The 21,143-nt window shown below is 34.4% G+C and overlaps 1 protein-coding gene across 1 annotated transcript; it reads left to right on the forward strand.

The window, feature by feature from the left end:
* The first annotated feature begins 385 nt into the window (after nt 1–385).
* Nucleotides 386–11,051, forward strand: LOC110803938 (leucine carboxyl methyltransferase 1 homolog). The gene is made up of 13 exons (XM_022009491.2): nt 386–600; nt 2,566–2,654; nt 2,745–2,869; nt 3,583–3,630; nt 5,402–5,483; nt 5,940–6,042; nt 6,953–7,073; nt 7,160–7,207; nt 7,940–8,023; nt 8,375–8,439; nt 9,645–9,696; nt 10,178–10,216; nt 10,573–11,051. Exons 1-13 carry the CDS (start codon nt 515–517, stop codon nt 10,642–10,644), a joined length of 1,014 nt encoding a protein of 337 aa, XP_021865183.1. The 5' UTR covers nt 386–514; the 3' UTR covers nt 10,645–11,051.
* The last annotated feature ends 10,092 nt before the right edge of the window (nt 11,052–21,143 follow it).

The following is a 21,143-nucleotide window of genomic DNA, read 5'->3' on the forward strand; positions in this document are numbered from 1 at the left end:
TTAGTGTTGTACTATCATTTTTTTTGGATTTCCACCTTTAGCTATTTTTTTTTTTTTGGAGAGGTTGTCTGATATGAATGGTAGTCTGATACGCGTGATCACATAAAATAAGTTCAGATAAGTTCAGTTAAGTTCAGATAATATAAGTTCAACAAAAATAAGTATTTCCAGACATTTTCACACACAAATAAGTTTATTTCTGACAAAATTTTTTTTTCCGGATAAAATAAGTTCTTATAAGTTCAGTTAAGTTCAAATAAATTCAGATAATATAAATTCAGTCGAAATAAGTACAATAGAACGGAACCTTAGTACAGTCACATTGAGTTGATGGTATAAGACTTTAGGATGGGGGAAATGAAATGGAGGGAGTAGAAAATTTATTTTTTTACCATTTAGTCTTTAGGAATGGAAAAACCCCTTTAGCTTTCATTTGCGTTAATTGCGTATCACCTGCGCTGCTGCACAGCGTATTCATACTCCGTATAACTTCAATCTGAGTTTTTGAGAAGGGATGAAAATGGCGAAAAACGCAGCAGATGCAAGCAGTAACACTGCAGCTGTTCAAGCCACCAATGACGACGCTTCTGCTAGCAAATTGTGAGCAAATACCCCTCATTTGTTGCCTTATTTTATTTTTCTTTCACCCAGAAAATGATTTATATTCTCTCTAAAACATAACCATTGAATTCGGTATATTATTGCTAACATTATCCCCTAATTTATTTCGTTTTATTTTGCAATAAATGCAATTTTTCTAATCATGTTGCAATCAAAATTTCTGGGGTTATTTTGCTACAGCAGCGTAATTTTATCGTTTTTTTCCTGGTTCTTGTTCATGTTTTGTATCTTCTAGATGAAAATACCCAGTTGGGGATTTTTTTTATGTAGTTATACTTCAGATTCTGTAAGATGTTTGGATTTTTATGGGTTAGCCAGTATGAGTGATTTAGAAGAAGGGGAAAAGTTTTAATGGCAAAATGGATGGAATGTTTTGTAAGACCTTTATTTGTTGCCATGAATATCCCCCGTTGTCATTTGTTATATTATCTATGTTGATGATCAGGAATGTGGTCTTATTTCTCCTTCTTGAATAGAGCTAATGGAAAGCTTCACCGATTCCTAACAAGGGATAAATATAAATAACCAGTTAATAAGGAGGCGGTTTACCCGAGAATGTCTTATCAAGTGTTAAGATAATCTGTCCCTTTCAAGTTGCAACATTCTCTCCTCGTCGAGGAGGCAATGCTTGAGGTTGATCTTAGGTATTTTTGTTTTGAAGAGCATACCAGTAGGGTCCAGTAGTGTGTAAATCAGACAGCAATAGCATAAGGGCCTGCAGTTAACATGAAATTTCGAGACGATTATTGAATGAGACACTAGAGGAAGCAGAACTCAGTGCTTCCTGATTTTTGTTTCTTGGTAATTAATGAACTGATTAACTGTCAAACTTTCAACATGTTAAAAGATTAGTTTCAAGAAGACCTGTTTATTCATCCCAAACACGGAGGTGCTTTTTATCATCTTCAGCACATCTCACGGAAATGATTCATCGTTCATGAAGGAGGTGGATGCCTATTGGAGGCTTGATTTCCCTCACTGCAGAGCATAATTCTTTCTACATCTGAATATACCCAAGAATTTCTCGGTGAATATACTCAGGATTAGTGGCATTAGTGTTTAGAACTCTTAACTAACGAAGACTCTTCGTTAACGGAACTTGAGATACCAGAAATTTAGATGTGTAGGAAATAGGAGCTGCGAGGCAACTGTTGCTAATCATGTGAACAATCAAGAGACTGCGGTGTGATTGGCTGGGGTCACTGTGAGTATTACTGAAATACTAATCACTTTTGGGTTATTTGAAAGATCACTGGTTTCTTAACGGGTGTGGGAGAAAAAAGAAAAAGACGGAACTCTGAATACGTTAATTATTCAATTTACAAGGAGCCAGGTGACACACAAAAGGAAGATGTTATAGACTATTGAGAATATTTTTGCTTTGAATGCTTAGTGATGAGATTTTAATGCCCTTGTTATGATTGACTGCCCATGAGACCATATTCAACCGCTGAAAGTGTAGCTAATTCTTTGCATACGAAGTCGACTAACAATATGAATTAAATAATTTTCGTTTTTTGAGATTTTGAACATGTTAAGTCTTCAGACAAGGGTAAGATAATACTCATTAGTGATTCCTAAGTCTTGCGTACTTTGTAAGTTGTCCAGCAAAGGTTCTTTATAATACTCTGTTGGCACCATTCTTCACAACCGTCATCATAATTACCCTGGTGCCAGTAAAGAGGGTTCGGTCTTTACGAGTAAGTTGTTTAAGTTCATGTAGGTTCTGGAAGAATTGCATTGTGAACCATATTTCCTGTTATATCATTTGCCCGGAATTTTTTGCATATTGTACTTGTGAATGCTTGGACTGTATGTTTGCATCTAGAAACTATCCTATTACAGAGAATAAACTCTGGACTTGCTTGCTGGTGACTTGCAAAATGGTTTGTTAGCATGTCTATATGTGAATCTGATTCCTCCTATTGTTGATGATTGATGGAGGTCCTGTGTGAAAAAGGGATACATGAGAGATGACTACATCCATTTGTTTGTGAGAAGGCCTGTTAGGAGATCTCCTATAATAAATCGTGGTAGGTTTAGTTGTATTAAGTTGTTTCATATTTAACAGTTGCCGTATGTTTTTCCACTTACATTTTTGTTATGAATTTACCTTTTAATAGGTTATTTTGCACGTTTTGCTGCTCTTCGGAAGCTTCTTTTCAAGTTCCTCAATACTGATGAACATAGTAAGAAGCAAGTTCTATCACTTGGAGCAGGCTTTGATACAACATATTTTCAATTGCAGGTATATTTTATTTTATGATCTTGCAGTCCGACATGCCAGAATTCTATCAGCAAATGTCTCCTTTATGGTTTCTTTTATCGGAATTTCATATTTGGGATTGTAGATATATAATGGTCCATATGTAAGAGATTTTACGTGACTTTTGAGAAAGAGGGCCCCTTTATCCCTCAAAGTTCCCTAGTTAATGAAGTTATGGGTTGCATGCTATATGAAGCTAAAATTGATTTTAATATAATATTTGTTTGAGTTTTGGTATTCGCTGGAAATTTAACAGATTTTTACAAAACATACATTTGGTTACGTAAATGTATTTGATCTTTATGTTGTACGTGTGTCTATCGGCTACTTCTCAGTTCTTGGGACACTTTTTGAAACTTCAGCTGAATTTGACTGAGAGACTGATTATAACCCACATATAACTCTCACATTGACATTGGTATATAACTCTCCCATCGACATTGGTATATAACTCTCCCATTGACATTGGTATATAACTCTCCCATCGACATTGGATGTACTGCTCGTACTTGAAGCAATTTATTATCTGCGTCATTTGGCGATGATTCAGTCTGTTTCATCTTTGGTCTTCTACAAAAAAAATTGGATTATTATCTGGAAAATTGTTGGGGCATGTTATGCTAGTGAATATGATTGGTTTAAATTTTTTTGGTAGGCAAGCTTAGTGATAAATTTCTGATGCTTCTTTTTATCAGGAGGAGGGAAAAGCACCACATCTATTCGTGGAGCTGGATTTTAAGGAGGTAAGACTTGAGAATTTAGATTTTGCTATTCTTCTTTTGGCATGTAATGCATGTAATGCATATGGGTGCGGGATTGGGAGATAAATACTCCCTCCGTCCCATATTTATAGTCATGTTTGACCAAAAACACGGGTTTTAAGAAAAATGGAATATAGTACATGGAAAAGTGGAATAAAGTACAAATGATGATTGATTTGTATGGAAAAGTGGAATAAAGTACGAAATATAGTACAAGGGGAAGTGGAATATAGTACTTGTTTTTGTTTTGTTGTGTTATCAATGCATTTTTTAATTAATATCGTACATGAGAAAGTGGAGACCTTAATAGCAAAAAATAGAAACATGACTATAATTTTGGGACGCCCGATTTGGAAAACAAGACTATAATTTTGGGACGGAGGGAGTAATATGTTTTCTGCTGATCAAGCAAGAGTGCATAGGTCATGGGAACTCATGCAGTTATGGTGTGTTCAAATTGGCAACAGTTACCTAGAAAATGGATTACTTCTGTTACAATTTCGACATACTTGTCATTGTACTTTGGGGGACTGGTGTCTGAAAACATTGCTTTAGTTGGGATGTGGTTGCGCTGTTTTCCTCATGATTGCGAGTATTGAGGCATTGAGTCATAAAAATAAAAATAAACAGTTTGCAACCAAATGGCTGGGATGCTCAAAGTGCTCTTAGGGTAACCTATAGTTGTCCCTGGAAGTTCATTTCCAGATTTTCAAACTTTCCTTTCCTTTATTGAAGTTCAAAGTAGCGAATGGCTGTCGTTTTCGTATTTGGGAAGATGTTTGGAGGGGAGAACAACCTTTCTATGTCCAGTTTCCTCGGTTATTTCACTTGTCAGTTGTCACTGCACAATGCCTCCTGTGTCTGATTTCTATGGTGGAAACGCATGGGATTAAGGCCACCACATACAGGGAGTGTGAGAGGAGCTTTCTTCTTTATTTGGGGCTCTGGATCTTCAACTATCTAGAGTGGAGGATGCTACAGCGTGGGCTGGGGATTCAACAAGATCTTTTTCTTGTAAACCTTTTCTGGTTAAACTTCCTAAGTTTCCAGCTTTTCATTTGGAAGGCGAAGGTACCTCTTAAGGTGAAGGCTTTTGTGTGGACATTGGCGTGAGGGCGAATTAACACTAACACGAAGGCCATATTTGGTTATTTCACCGGGTATTTGCGTGCTTTTCCGTGCTTATAGTGAGTCATGCTCTCATGTTTTCTTACACTGTGAAATGGCAAGTTACCTTTGGAGGAGATTGTTTGCTATTTATGAGGAATCTTGGGTTTTCCCTTTAGAGGGTATGGATTGGCTGCAAATTTTCATTAGGGGGGTTTGGTAAGGGTAAGAAAAAGAGGTTGTTATGGCACATTCACAATGCTTTCATGGAACTTTGTGGTGAGTGGTTGGAGAGAAATTCGAGGGTCTTTTTCACGAGTTCCATTACCTTGTGATTTATTGAGGGAAAGGTCACATTTTTAGCATCTTTATGGGGTAAGGCTGGTGGGGTTTTCAAGAGTTACTTGGTTGGGAAGGTACAAAGAAATTGGGGCAATCTGTAACTTTATATTCTAGATCAGAGGACAGCTTGTCCTCATTGTTTGTTCTCCTTTTTCCTTCAGCTAACATAATTATTCTCTTGTCATAAAAAAAACATACATGGCATTTCTTGGACTTCTGTCTTGTGGGATCCCAAGTCCCACATGTCTGTTGAGAATGCATATTTCTTTATTTGATTTCTGAGATGTTGTATTTTTCTCTGTAGGTGACTAGCAAGAAGGCAGCATTAATCGAGTATCACAATGAGTTGAGAGAAAAACTTGGTCCAACTGCTACAATTTCCCGAGGTAATACCTTTGTAATTCTTGTTAGAATTCAGTAAGTCACCACGTGAACATTCAAGTAATTGATTTAGAACACTTTGACACTTGTTCATGTTGTCATACCCTCATACTGAGCTTCTGTTTTTTTGCTTATGTTTTTGCTTGATAGAGTGCAATTAACTACCTTTAAAATATTTTTGGGATGGCATTTGCAAGACTAAAATTAATCTGAATTTAGGTGCAGGATTAATGTTATTTTTATACTGCCTAGTGCCTAATCTTAACATATCATTCGGTGCTGGCATCTGTGGGTCATGAAGTTTCTTCAGAATATGGTGGCTTCTGCTAGTTTGAAACATTGAAATCCTTAACGCAATTACGTTGAAATATTCTGAATTTTTATGAGTATTCCATCTGGATCATTTCGTATCCCGCTTGACTGCTACAATTTTCGTTTAACGGAAAACTTGGCTTGTGCAGAAAATGGGGAAGTTCTTGGAGATCATTACAAACTGCTTCCTGTTGATTTGAGGGACATTCCAATGTTAAATAATGTGATAGGTTTAGCAAACCTTGATCCTAGGTATGCACTTAATTTTCTGTTTTGTTTAGGTTTTAATAATTAATTCTTCTTAGTAAGTGGTTGTAAAAGATGGTGAAGCACTGGGTTACCTTTCGGTTTTACATGGTTGTATTTCTTGACCTTGAGGAGAGGGAAGAAGTAATATTCTGTTGGCTCACTGTTTATAGTTTGAAATATGTGGGTTCAATATCAGAGACATGCTTTTTATGAAATTGAGGACAAACATAATTTTTTCAAGAAACAAACAAATGAGGAGACTCTGCAATACTTTGTCTCCCGAATGAATAAAGTAAACTAATTCTCTGCTCTAGCCTCTGATTGAAAGTATCTCATCACATGTCCCCTGTTTAGTTGCCTGACTCTCTTCCAATTAGAAAATCAAAGGAACTACATGTTAGCTATGAATTGTATGGAAAAATAGTTAGGAATTGAAACTCAACTGAAATTGGAAATTTGAAAGTGTTCCTCCATCCTCTTCCATAAAATGACCTTAAATTATGTTTTTAACAGTCATTTGCAAGTAACATCCTGTTTTCTTATCCATGATACTTTTTTCCTTTCTTAACATGTCATCTTAAGTGCTCCATAAGTGCCATTTGTTGAATAGGACTATTTCTCTCCTATTTCATTGTATTAACAAATGCAGGAGTAGTGAAAAATTAATCATTTATTGCAATGGACTAGTTTCTAATTGCAGTTAAAAGTTGACACAACATACTCAGTCTCACGAATTGTATTTATTTATTTTTGAAATTGGAAATTTGTCAATTTAAAAGGGACAAGGGAAAAGTATGTGTTTCCAGATATGGATGAGATGAAGGGGTTATTAAATACTTTCTGCAATTTCGTCTTTTATTTACAATTACTTGGATGTGGCAAGCAGATATGCTTATTCTGATGACATTATCAGTCTGCCAACATTTATTATTGCAGAGTGCGTTTTAATATACTTGGATCCTGAGTCAAGCCGTCCTATAGTTGGTTGGGCTGCAGAAACATTTTCTACAGCTGTATTTTTCCTATATGAGCAGGTTGTACATCCTTGGTTCACACTTGTTTGTCTTCCTGGAGTCTCCCCTTTGTACCCTGTGCTTATTTTTGTATTCTCTTCTTGCAGATTCATCCAGATGATGCTTTTGGGGAGCAAATGATTCTTAACTTGGAGGTAATTTTTTAGCATTTATAACTTGTAGTAGTAACTATATCACATCAAGTCACATAATTATATATCTGTATAACCTACGGTGTCCCTACTGTAAGAAAATCTCTGATGTACCTAGGAAGATTTTTTTACGCTCTATTCAACTCATTATTGCCACTATCACGATATCACCTCCACCATTGTCATGGTATGAGTTATGCCTCCACCTTGTTAGAACAGACCACTGGTGATGCTTTTTAGAACAGACAAATGGCATGGTAATTGCAAATTACTTAGTATCATCCTTTTGTGACCAGGCAAATTTGTTTCTAAATTATATACGGAGTAATAAGCTACCAGTCTGCCTCTCCTTTTGGTTGACATGTAATTCCCCTATAAACTACCTGATTTCTGGCATCTGGATCATTATGTTTATTTTACATTCCAAACAGAGGCTAAACAATTTTTTTTCACTGCGTATTTCCTTCTGTTAATTTGTGATTCCTGTTGGAGTTCGTCCATAATAACAGGTCGTGGTCTGGGGAAAGTGGATTTTTTTTGGGTATGTTAGTGGTTTTGTAAGGTCAATCAGGTGAAAATCTTGCTTTTCAAGTTCTTTCTATCTGCGTGAGTTTGTTCTCAATTCATGGTTCTAGCTTGCAAACCCGGAGACATTCTTTAAATACCCTAAGCTTATCTGCTTGTATTGCCTGATCCACTATTTAATATATCCCATCCCCTCTCTTTTTCTCTTAGTGTCGTGGTTGTGGGCTCTTAGGCATACATGCTACACCAACATTGGAGGCGAAAGAAAGGCTTTTCCTTGATCAGGGATGGCAGGTATGATAACAATTGACTCCCGTAATTTAGTTTCTTCATTTCTGAAGTCAATTTTTTGGTCATGGGATTTTCTTTGAGTTCATATCACATCACATAACATTCCTCTGGAAGCAACTAGCTAAAGAGATGTGATTAGCAAAGTTTTATTTCTCAAGATATATGCTGGGGACATCAATAAATTAGGATTTATATTAACAAAAACTCTCCATCTGTTGTTGGTCAATGATTAATTGACTTAAGTGACACGCTTAGTAAGCTTGTTACTCTGCTTTTGATTGTTATTTGTGTACTATATTGTGTTTCAGCTCTTTTATCTTTCCTGATCTTTCTAAAAAATATGCGAGGTTTCAGAGAGCTATTGCTTGGAACATGCTGAGAGTTTACAGTGAATTTATCGATTCCCAAGAAAGACGCAGGTAGATGCCTTTTAGTGTATTTCGTAACAAGGTTGCAGTTTTTAATTCTCTGGTGGGTGGTAATGTTATTGTCAAGCTGGGTGGTTCGTTGGAGATTTATATTCTTCATCTGGGGTGCAATATCTTGTTGGTCCATGAAGTGAATAATACCTGCGCGTTAGGGGTTATGTTCATAGGAGGTGATTTCTTGATATGTTAAGAGCATGTATATTGGGGCTCTTGGAGTGGCTCTCCAAGTAGCTCTCCAACAAGAACTATCTCTTGGCCAACATTGGGGCTATTTAGTGGTTCTTGAGGGGCTCTTGAGCAGCTCTTCATGGAGAGCTACTTCAAGGTAGCTCTTGCCCAAGAGCCCTCCAAGAGTTGATTCTTGTTGAAAAGTCTGGAGTAACTTTGAAAAGTGGATAGGAACTTTGGTTAAAAGACAATTAATTATGGACCACCAAATAGTAAAAAAGATATTGGAGAGCTCAATTGAGGAACCAACCAATGTTGGGTGTTTTTAGGAATGAATTCTTGAGTGTGTCTTGTAGAGAGATAGTGGTAGAGAGAGAGTGGAGAGCCCTCCAAGAGCTCTTTTGAAGAGCCAACTAATGAACATGCTCTAAGGTGTACAAAGTTGTGCTTATGTAGTGTATGGGATATTAAAAAGTCAGATGGATTTACCAAAACAAAATAGAAACTTAATATGGGATTGATACGTTGTAGGTGATAAACTTTCCTTTCCATGTATCACATTTTTTATGCTTTAAACCTGTGAGATTTAATTAGTTTATCTTTTTATTTATTAATTCACTTCTATTGTGAGGTTATTGGGAGTTGAAGCTTGTAGTACAATGCTGACTGCTGAGGTGTAGGTTGATTGGTACACGCTAATGTGAAACTGATTATGTTTTGGACAACCTGTAGGACCTTTATGCTGCTACAAACCTACAATTATCGCATCTAATTATTACTGCATGAAAAGGGAACAGAAATGAAAAAGTTCATCTTATTTCAAAACATACTTAGAAACCCTACTAAAATTCCCTAATTAAAAGTCCTATTGGATGCTACTCTTTCTACAGAATTCATTTTTAGATTAGAAATCTATATTGTTCTGATTTCTGTGTATACATGTCTAACTTTTATGTTCTGATTTCTTTTATGTCCAATTTCCCATGGGTATACCCTCTTAAAATAGTTCTTCTATGATAATGTATCAGGATTGAGCGGTTGGAGTTGTTCGATGAGTTTGAGGAGTGGCACATGATGCAGGCAAGTTCTTGTTTGTGTATATCGTTCTGTCAATTGTGGATTAAACATAAAACGCAAATAGAAGCATCTCCCCCTTGGGCCTCAATACACATTATAGCGCTTCTGGGCTAAATGGGTGGTTCTGGAAATGTGTGGGGTGAGGGGTGGAGCTCAAGGTAGAGGTAAGTGGTAGTGAGGTGGAAATATGCAGGTGGCGAAATGAAGGGTTGGGGTGGGTGCAAGAAATCTAGTCTTTGGTTGGGGGGAAGGAGAACCAGGTTGGTTAAGATTAGATTTCCAACGATTCTTTATGAATGTAATGAGATGGGCTAAAATGTTCAATGGATTAGTCCCTTGTATGTTACTGAGTACATGTTTGTCTTCTGTTGATCAATTTCTTAAACACCTGTAGTCTGCTATTTGCCCTGTTGATGACCCTGAATTCAGAGTTTTCCATTGGAGTGATCGCTAACACTTTCCCCCCTCTCAATTGCATCTACAGGAACACTACTGTGTCGCACTTGCTATCAACGATGCCTTGGTATGTCTTCCGATTAATCTTTACTACGTCTGACTCAAAAAAAAAAAAAAAAATTACCACCCATGTCCCCACAAAATGATTATGATTTTGGATATGTGGTATCTCTATCAATGGATAATGCCTTTATAATTTTTATTTATTAAATTCCATAAAAATTTCGGCCATCAACCATCATTTTCTGATAGCTGTACTTAGAGGCCTGATGAAAATGATGCATGAGAATAACTTCACCGGTTCACCTATTTTCATCAGATATTTTCTTAGAAAATAATATACTGTGAGAATTTGGGATGAATATTTTCTGCTATGTAAATATATCTGACCAATCCGCCTTGTCAAAATCATGGTCACTCCAGGGCATATTTCAGAAGTTCGGCTTTCATGAGAACGATGGGAACAAAACCAGCTCCACTTCAGCAAGACCATGATCAAAGCAAGGGAGCCAACTGCCGAACTGCCAAGCCCTTAAACTCTCTTGTGTAAGTTTGGTACATTGAAGAAGTTGTTGAAATGTGCATGTTATTTAGCTCCCAACTTGCACTAAATTGAAGTGAAAATGAAAACAAACCAAAAACAAAAAGCAAAAAGAAGCGAAAAGGGGAAAGGAAAGCAATCCTTTTTTTTTTTTTTTTTAACAAACCCTTTTGTGCATTAGTCTACAAAAGGATGATAACATGTAGTATAATGTGGTCCGTGTATGATGTTTGACTTATGGAGAAGATCTACAATTTCTATTATTTTGCTAGCTGTTTTGGCATAATGAACGTGGTAGGGACCTTTCTCAAAGCACATACTATAACTGGTCTCACCAATGGAGTTGTGGGGACTTTAGTTCTTTGCTTGGGTCCTTCTTTTTTGTTTCTTCTCATCTTTTTGGCTTCTCTTGGGTGCCATTGGTTTAGTTGGTTCTGGAAATCCACCTCCTCCATAAATATAATTACCCGAATTGTAGGTTTTCTTAGTCGTGTGTTTGATTATTGCAACTTTTTTTGTTGTCGTTTTGATTCGCATTATTTGATTGGATGTGATTCTGAATTTCTGATTCTGTAGTGACTAGTATTATTTCTAGTTGAAAGCCGCGCGGTATTAGATGATAGAATAACTATGAGGATTAGCATATTGGCATTATGTATAATGTGTTTAGTACTTGGAAAACGATTCAACGACTTGGTGAAACACTTATATGAGTACTCCGTAGTTCATTAAGCAAATAGTGAGGGCTTTCACTTGACAGTTTTGTACCTTTAGGATCTTAAGATTCTTAACATCTTTTTCCTTCCTCTTTTGTTTTTGAATAACTTTAGTAAGAGAGAGCAACCCAGTTAGAGGATAAATGGGAACATGTTTATGGAGAATGGAGAGATTAAGTGGGCCCACATAAAAGATATGGGAGTAAGAGTCACTAAAGATAAATGAAATTTGAATATTGGACTCCCTCTGAAGTCTGAACTCAACTAATTAAGTGGACCATAGGTTTTGGGGTTTACCTTTTGAGGAAGATGATATTTTCTTTGGATTTTTGCATCGGATTCCAAGTTTTTTTTTGGTACTGCTAGGGTTTATGCCAATCCCCAAAATTAAGGGAATGAAAATTGAATGCCTTGAGCTTTGGGTTCTTGGGATGTCCTTTCCTTTTAGACTGGACTGGGTGCAGGAGGTTTTAGGGTACTCCGTATCTTGTTTGGATCTAATTATTGGGTACAGTATAATATGTAGGTGTATTGACGAATCAATACAAGTTGGTAGAGTCGGTGGGAAATCCACCTTATGACTTGCATAAGTCACAATGTTTAAGTATTGGAAAAACAAGTGTATTGAAGTACTCCGTATGAGACTTTGGGTTAAACCTAACACTAAAGGTAATCCTCATGTGGACGTGCAGTATGTCTGTTCAACTCCTTTCTTGGCGGCGTGCTGGCGTGCTAGTGAGTAGTGAGTAGTGAGTAGTGACTAGTTAGTGTGTAGTCGGGGGTGTCAATTTGGATATACGGATTGAGTTAAGGTTGGGTTCATCGGCTCGAGTTGAAATGGGTTTATTTTGCTAATAGGTGATCGGGTCGGGTTCGAAAATTAAGGGGTCAAGTCAGTTTAAGTTGATTAAGCACGAGTTCATATCAGGTCCGGTTCATATCGGTTACATTATAATTGAGTCGGGTTGAAACACGTCGGGTTGTAAATAGGTTTAACCATATTGTAATAGGTTTGGATCATATCGGGTCGGGTTCATTGAATAACATTCTGAAATGGGTCGGATTGAACAAGTTAAGGCAGGTTATATCAGGTTCAGGTTCATACTGCTTGGATAAATTAGTAGCGGAATGAAATGAGTAGCTGGTTGTACTTTCGGTCAAGTCAATTCAGTTCCAAGTAAAATCACACTTTTCAATACGTTTATAAATTTTAATATTGAGGCCTTAGCTAGGAGAAAAGAGCGATAACTAACTTTTAAAAGCGTCAAAGAATTTAAGATCAGTAGCAGGATTAAATGAGTTACGGGTTGTAATTTGTATACGGTACAAATTAAACAGGTTACGAGTTGTAAAATGTTCGAATCAAATGGGTTATTGATTTGTAAACGAACGATAGATTGAGATTCACCAAATGTATGATGTATATAAGAAAACTAATTATATTATAATTAGTAGCCATTCAATTACAATCAATAATAATACCAAATACTAAAGTAAATGTATAACATCTGACCTACATTATAGGTCAAATAAACAGAGAGATAAATATAGATTGTGGTTTGAGTGATTAGAATGAGAAGGGAGCTAGCCAGGTTTATATTGTAGACAAATATTAAAAGGCGTTCTTAAGAACGTATATGTGTCACGTATACTAATATATTAAAAGGCGTTCTTAAGAACGTATATGTGTCACGTATATCTTTCCTTATTACGCCACGTCACCATTAATCTGCATCATGACATGTCATTGACAACCAAAAAACATGTAGCAAGGATCGAACATCAGACCTATCTGTTAAATTTCAACATCCAACCATCTTAACCAACTACAACTTATGTTATATATTTCTATATAAACATTTATGTTCTTTTCACAATAAATAACAAATTGAATAAAAGTGAATGTAGGGAATGAATACTTAATTTATATGTACAGTTATTACTTTTCTAGATTTAGCCTAAAAAAAAAAACTCAGGATAATAGAATGTAATAACGAGTAAGTGGTTGAATAATTATAGAACATATTACATGCACTCGGGGTAATAGAACATGGAGTTTCAGCTTGGGAAGGTTGTCAATCGGTCGTTAATCTTGTGTGTAACCCCATAATTCTTTGACGACACCATCTACATGGACACATATTTACAACAAATAAATCCGAAAAAATTCAAAACCCGGGGCAATCCCGGGCCAGACACTAGTTATGCATTAATTTGTGCTTAGTTTGCAACAATTACCTTATGTGCAACCAAATTTGAGGTAATATTAGTTTGATTTAGTATTAATTTTTGCTTGATTTGTGCCATTTTCCAATAAAATTTATGTCAAAGGATTATTCTTATAAAGTTCGAGTTAATCTATTTTTAGTTGATTGTATTTTTTAATTCAATCATTTAATTAATGGTAAAAGAGATTATTTTTTACTACAAACTTTTATATCAAAGACCGTCTTGGTGTCATATTAGTTAAGCGACTAGTATAGTACCCGTGCGATGCACGGTTTTTATAGTCTATACATAAATTTGTATGGAATTTGTTAGGAAAATATAACTAAATAGAGATTATATATATTCTCCAAATTAAAATTAGTTACTGATAAGTTTATCATTGCTCATTTATCAAACCATTTAAAACAAATAAGAATACATATATAAAATTATTTTCATTCTCATTCACCACTTGTGCCAATCATAAAGTTATTGCATCACTCCTTACTTCGATAGTAATACCCACTTAATACTCGCAAAATCTCTCAATCAACTTTATTACCCGATCTTTTAACACCTACCTATATCATTTACTTTACTAAGGTAAAGATGACTTTTAGGAGAAGTGGGGCCTGCACACCCGTGCTCGCCTACAGTTCTCATACCCATTCCCTCCATCCACGATGGAACGATACCCACCCATTTCAATCCTCGTCTCGAGATGTACAAAATAAAATTCATCCCCTCTTCATCACCCCCTCGCGTGTATCTACACCCGCCTCAAACCCACACCTAGACTCAACTTTGGTAAAGGAGTTTTTAATTTTACAACTCTATTCTAGAGTCTTTGACAATTTATTTGTCTAATTAGAGTAATTATATTGAGTAAATAAACAAAACATTATAATATATAAGTTAGTAGTAAATTTTATTTAATATATTCATAATCAATTAAGGATTAGAGACGCAGGCAGGTCCAATTTGAAATTCATTATTTCCCGTCAACCATACCGTATACATTGTTAACCCCCACCACCAACCAAACTTTCCTCCATCCCTGCCCACTTGGAGAGGATCCACGGGGGAATTTTCCAAAAAATCCGCCCCACTAACAATCTGACATCCCTATATTCGATAAAAAAATTCACTTTTTCTTCCAACTAACTTTTAAATATATTAACATAAGTTTATTACGAAGTATTTTAATTGATTGTATTAGCTATAATATTGATAAAAAATATATATATTTAAAAGTGACATAGATAATTAAGATTGGGCGAGTGTTCTCAAATCAAATCAATTCAAACTTGCCCCATCACCAAAGTGGGTACATGTTATCCTTATACCCGTCTACCAACAATAAATCTATATTTGTTAGTCAACATTGGTCAACATTAGCAATCATCTACGATTATCTTTGTCGTAATCCCAATCTAATATCGAAACGCGCGCCATCATCAATTGTGATGCACCATTTACATATATATATACATTTAATTTTGCACAAATTTTTAATGTGACATTGCAATCATTTACATTAAGATATAAAACATATTTTTTTATTGAAAACATATTAATCATCTAAATCTTATGATTTTGGAAATAATTGATTACGATTAGTTAAAATTTCAATCAATATGCCCTTAAGACATTAATAATATGAACGGATAAATTATTATCCGTGCTTCGTATAAAGTATTACGATAATGAGAATGTGGCAAAATTTGTTTTTGATATTTAAGATCAAGTATAGGCCAAAGCTCGTCATAAAAAAGTACGTGGCTAGGGGTCTCATTTTGTTAGTTAACATCGGGCTTATAAAATGTTTGAAACAACCTTGTTAAATATATTAAATCAAGAGTTATCATTTGTTATGCATATCCTGATTTATTATATGACACAAATTCTTAAAAAGTTGATAATATTATAATAATTTTATTGATCAGTACATGTTCAACTATTATAAGATTTTCTATGTCGAACGGTTATCATAAATTTCATGCAAAGATTTTTCTTTGGATTACAAATAATAAACGATCAAAGGTAAACGTTCATTATACCATTATTCACATCCATTATACGTAGTATGACACAATTTATAAACAAAACATGATACTCGATTATTTATGTTATAAGAGAGGAAAATCAAAGAGTGACGTTTTTCATCACCACGTTGATTTACCTCTCTTTTATTATAATATATGGAGTACTCCTTCTGTTCTCGAATATTAGTCCTATCTGGAATCTTGTAACTATTCACAATTGAAGCAAATCTTCTAATTTATTTCCAATACGTATTTCAAAACATATTTATGTGAGATTTTATTTTAATGTTTGGTTTAAAAATATCAAAATTTAATACTTTTTTAACATACGTATTTGGAGATATTTACATTTAAATATTGAGTTGAAACGTGTGAAAAAAATCAAAAGATGAGTAATATTTAAAAACAGAGGGGGTATATAGATATATATTTAAATTAAGAAATTTATTGACATATATAAGTAAATAAGTACTTCGTAGTATGATCGATTATTACCATAAGTAATTAGAAGATTTTAGGAAAAATATATATGAATTATATTAATTATTACGCAATAGAGTGGTAGATAGATTAGATTACGCAAGTTTTACTCATGTTTAAGAAAATTATATAATTACTATCAACGACGGTGATAATTGTTGAAATTAGTTTCTAAATATACTACATATAAAACAGTAGAATAATTGGCGGTTATATTTATCGAATTTAGTTGTTTAAATATTATAGAGTACTATAGTAATTTTTTATACACTCTTATAATCTTATTCAAACTTGATTGATTCTCTTATTTATTTGTATTTTAATTATGTAAGTATAAATCAGTAGACTGCTCTTAAATTTTTATAAAAATACTACTATGTACTCTATATAATGGATTAATTGTTCGTAGTATATATAATATTTATTACATTATAATAAAATAAACACCATGAGTGACACGTGTCATTTCTTTGTGCAAATTTTCCCACAAACTTACAAATTTGTCTATAAAATGTTCGTAATATATAATTAGGAAATGGTTATTAAATTATTAAATCAAGAGTGTATACTTTTGTAAGATAAAAAGTTCACGATTTTTTAATGGTGCTAGAAATTAAAACATTAGTAGATACATAGTACATGCCTAAGTAAAATGTCAATATATATTTAAAAAATTTAAGTTATCGAGATTTTATATCGTTGGCTAAATGTCTAAACAATAGTAATGTTTCCTTTTATAAAAAAATAATCTTAAATTGGTTATATTTATTATGAAAGTATAGAAAATATAATTTACACAAAATTTCCCATAATAGAGTGATTTTTTAAAAGGAAATATAGAATCAAATATTCTTATGAGGTGAAAGTTAACAAAAATAATTATAAAATGTTTTATTTTTTATAATTTTTTTGTATCTAAAAGAGAGCCCAATCAATGAGTGACATTTGTCATCACTACATTGATTTTCTCGCTTTTAGTATAATATATAGATGAAACCAATTAGTTAAACAATTGAACCAATTAGTTAAGCACTGAAAATCAATTAGTTAAATAATAGAACTAATTAGTTTAGCCTTGAAACCAATTAGTTAAGCAATCAAGCGGTCTTTTCGGTAAGGCGGTCTTACACAAAAGTTGTCGATTTTGGACTATTGTATAGGGGCGCACAAAATGTCATTTACTATAATGACCTCAAAAGTCCCTTATAAAATAGAGATTTTTTGTATAACGTATACTAATGTTACTATTTTTTTTGAAGGTACTAATGTTACTATTAATATTACGGTTTTTTCATGAAATGCCCCCGAGGTTTAAAGAAATTCACCAAATACCCCTGCACTTTTCATAATACACCAAATACCCCTAATTCAAAACTTAATACACCAAATACCCTTGATGACGTCATCAACTCCTAATCAACCCAATTAACATATAATTAACCCGTTAAACTCCAATTAGCACATGTCTTTTTCCTTTTTCTCTTCCTATTCTCTTTTCTTTCTTTCCTACTTGCTTCTTCCACCTCTGTATCTTCTCTCTCCTTCCCACATTACCACCAATCCACCATAGAAACCACCCGACACCATTGCTCGCCTACTGCTGCCCGCCGACCTCGCTCCAACCACCATCCCATCTCCATCTCGTTTCTCATCTCACCCATTCCCTTCTATTTCTCTCCCCACTGCCATGGAACCACCATTGGAGTTAGTTCAAGCTTTCTCTCTCCTCCATGTTGAACCTTCAAAATTCCCCAATTAAAATTCACAATTCTCCAATTGGATTCCTCAATTCTCCAATTAAATTCCCTAATTTCTATAAGAATTAAATAAACTCAATTCTAGAAAAAAAAAATTGGTAGATAAACAAAAGTAAAAATCTGGACCTAATTAAAGAGACAAGATGAACAAAAGATTCTGATTATAAGATGATGATTCCAAGAATTCAAGATGATGATCCTAATTATAAGATTGTTGTTGACCTTGCCGTAAACAAGCTAAAAAAGTTATCTTCCCTCCTTGACCACACTAGTACACCAATTGAGCGCAAAGACTCATCCACGACCATAAACTTCTCATCTTCACCAGCGATTTCAGCGACTAACTCATCTCATCTCTAACCGGTGTTATCGACGACGTACAACCGTCGATGTATTCGGGATTTCAAATTACCCATTTGTCTTGTGTCGACCCAATTTGAAGCTAACAACAATCTCAACATCATCCCTTGTTGCACCAACTTCTCGGTGAGCGGTGGTGCAGTAAACGGTGGAATACAGAGGAGAAAAAAAGGGGAGGAGAGAGGAAGAGGGATGACCGGGTTTTTCTTCGATTGAGCTGAGCTGCGAGACAAGGAAGGAAGCAGAAGGAGGGAGCTGACAATGAAGGCGGTGGTGGTTAATGGCAGAAGGGAGGGAAGAGAGAAAATAAATGGGTGGGTTATTGGATAGGTTAATTAGGTTTGTTAATGGGTGGGTTGAGTATAGGAGTTAATTAGGGATTAATTGAGTTAATTATATGTTAATTGGGTTGATTAGGAGTTGATGACGTCATCAAGGGTATTTGGTGTATTAAGTTTTGAATTAGGGGTATTTGGTGTATTATGAAAAGTGCAGGGGTATTTGGTGAATTTCTTCAAACCTCGAGGGCATTTCATGAAAAAACCGTTAATTTTTTAACTAACTAATATTCACACCATCTTTTTTAACAATTGAACGTAATTATAAGAGAGTGATTTTCAACTTAAACACTCATGTTTGTCTTTTATATTACATTTTATAATTAATGTAGTGGTAATTTAAACTTTGTAATTAGTAGGGGCATTAATTAATTAAATTGTGAATTAAACGCCAAGGCGACCTAGGCAGGTCGTCCGGGTCTTTCCGGTATTATGGACTATTCTATAGGAAAGGTCAATTACTAAAATGACCTCATGAATTCCCGAATAGCATAGAGATTAGTTAGCTAATCACGATTATTTTTATAATAAAACAATTTTTTTCACAAAGGCATATTTATTTCTATGATGAATTGCATATTTATGGTTAGCAAAAATAACATCATATAAGTTATTCAACTAGTGTGTAGCCCGGGCGATGCCCCGGTTGCTACTTTGAATAATTTAAAATTCGATTTTTTTTTTCAACTCAATATTTGACTAAGATACATGTAGACCATAAAAGTGAAAAGATTCATTAAGTTCATCATCTACACATGTACATTACCTTAATCATGCAAAGTAATTTTTCTAATATTTTAATTGTTTAATTCACGGCTTTCCTAATATTGTAATTTTTTTTATTCTAATATAGCCCATACGAAATAAGAAGTAACATAAAAATTTAGTTGTTTTAGACTTCATGTTAACATGTATTATAAATTAACGTGCATGGATAAACAACAATTAGTGGTTGGTTAAGATGGTAATGAAACTTAACTTCTACACATGAGGTCTTGTGTTCAAATCTCATTGCATTAGTTTTGGTTGTCTATGACATGGCATAACACTTGGTGAGTGGATGATGTGGCGTAAAGGAGAGAGTACTATGTGGTACATATACATTTTTCACAACGCCTTTTAATATATTATATAGATAGTGTTTTATGGTAAGGAAAATAGGAAATTTGGTTTTTAAATTAATTGCTGGGTATAAAGGGTAATACTCCATAGCTTGCCCTTTGAAATTTTTGGATAATTTTAGGAAAGAATATTTGATAGAATCTATATATTATTAAAACTCAATAACAATTATTTTTATGATGTTACATATCGTTATCAGTTGGCAAGTAATGCGGCACAAAGTCACTTCTACACATTGGAAATATTGTTTCTTTACAAAAAACAAAAACAAAAACAAAAAAAACAACGAACAAATGTTAATATCAACATTTGAATCTACGACCTCGGTTTTGTAAATAGAACCTCTAACCATAATTCCAGAGACAATCTATCTATACTAATACTTTTCTCTTTTTTGTGGTCCCTATACTTACTCACATCATTCTTTTTTTTTTTTTTTTGGTTCTACTACGAGGAGTTCCCACCGCTTTCGGGGGTAATCTCCCGTGGGAGTTTGCATGGGTACCTCGATGGGCAGCATCCCTCCCAGTTGAGATTTTTTCCATTCCCAAGGCTCGAACCCGAGACCTTGGTTAAGGAGCAAGAGGCCCTTAACCACTCATGCCAACCTCAATTGGTACTCACATCATTCTTTTACTATAATAAATAATTTACTCACTATTCTACTTTCATTTTATTTTAATAAATTCAATTTATTCTCATAAAACTATGTGTCAATCAAAGTATATATCTTTTTAAAATACTCCGTACGAAGGAGTAGCAACGCGATGAATACAGTGAATGTTATGTTAGAAAATAACTTTATTGGATAACGATGAATAGGGGAAAGGGAAGATGAAGTACTCCGTATGTTATAAAGAAAAGAATCAGATACTCCACAGTCTCAGTTGTACAACATTTTGCTGGATTGTTCAGGAAAAAGGAAAAAAAAAAGGTCTAATATCGAAAAAACTAGGGTGAAAAGGTTACAAAGAGTCTTTCCCCACCGTTAACGTTGTTTCCTTTATAGAGTTAAAGGACATTGTGGAGAATATTTGGAGGACAGTACAGTAATGGTAAAGGGTCTTTTACTCTTTAACCAAGGTGTTGGGTTTGGGTTTTGGATATGGAAAAAATTTCAGTTGGGAGGGATGTTGTCCATCGAGGTACCCATGCAATGATGCAAAATCCCGTAAAAGATTAGTCCACCCGTCGAAAGCGTTGGAACTAACCAAAAAATGGTAGCTGTAGGAACTTTTTTATTAGACTTTATTTTTTATGATAACTTAAAATAAAGTTAACCGAAATTTAATAATGTCGTAAATTTCATTTTCTTTGTTATTGACAACCAGTAGCGAAAGCATGATTTTTTATGAGAGGTCAAGAAAAAAACTTTAAAAAAAAAATTGTCTTACCCTTTATAAATACGTAGCATGAAGTATGGAGTA

Source organism: Spinacia oleracea, chromosome 2 (genome assembly GCF_020520425.1).
Source record: "Spinacia oleracea cultivar Varoflay chromosome 2, BTI_SOV_V1, whole genome shotgun sequence".
In the NCBI taxonomy this organism is placed as follows: Eukaryota; Viridiplantae; Streptophyta; class Magnoliopsida; order Caryophyllales; family Amaranthaceae; genus Spinacia; species Spinacia oleracea.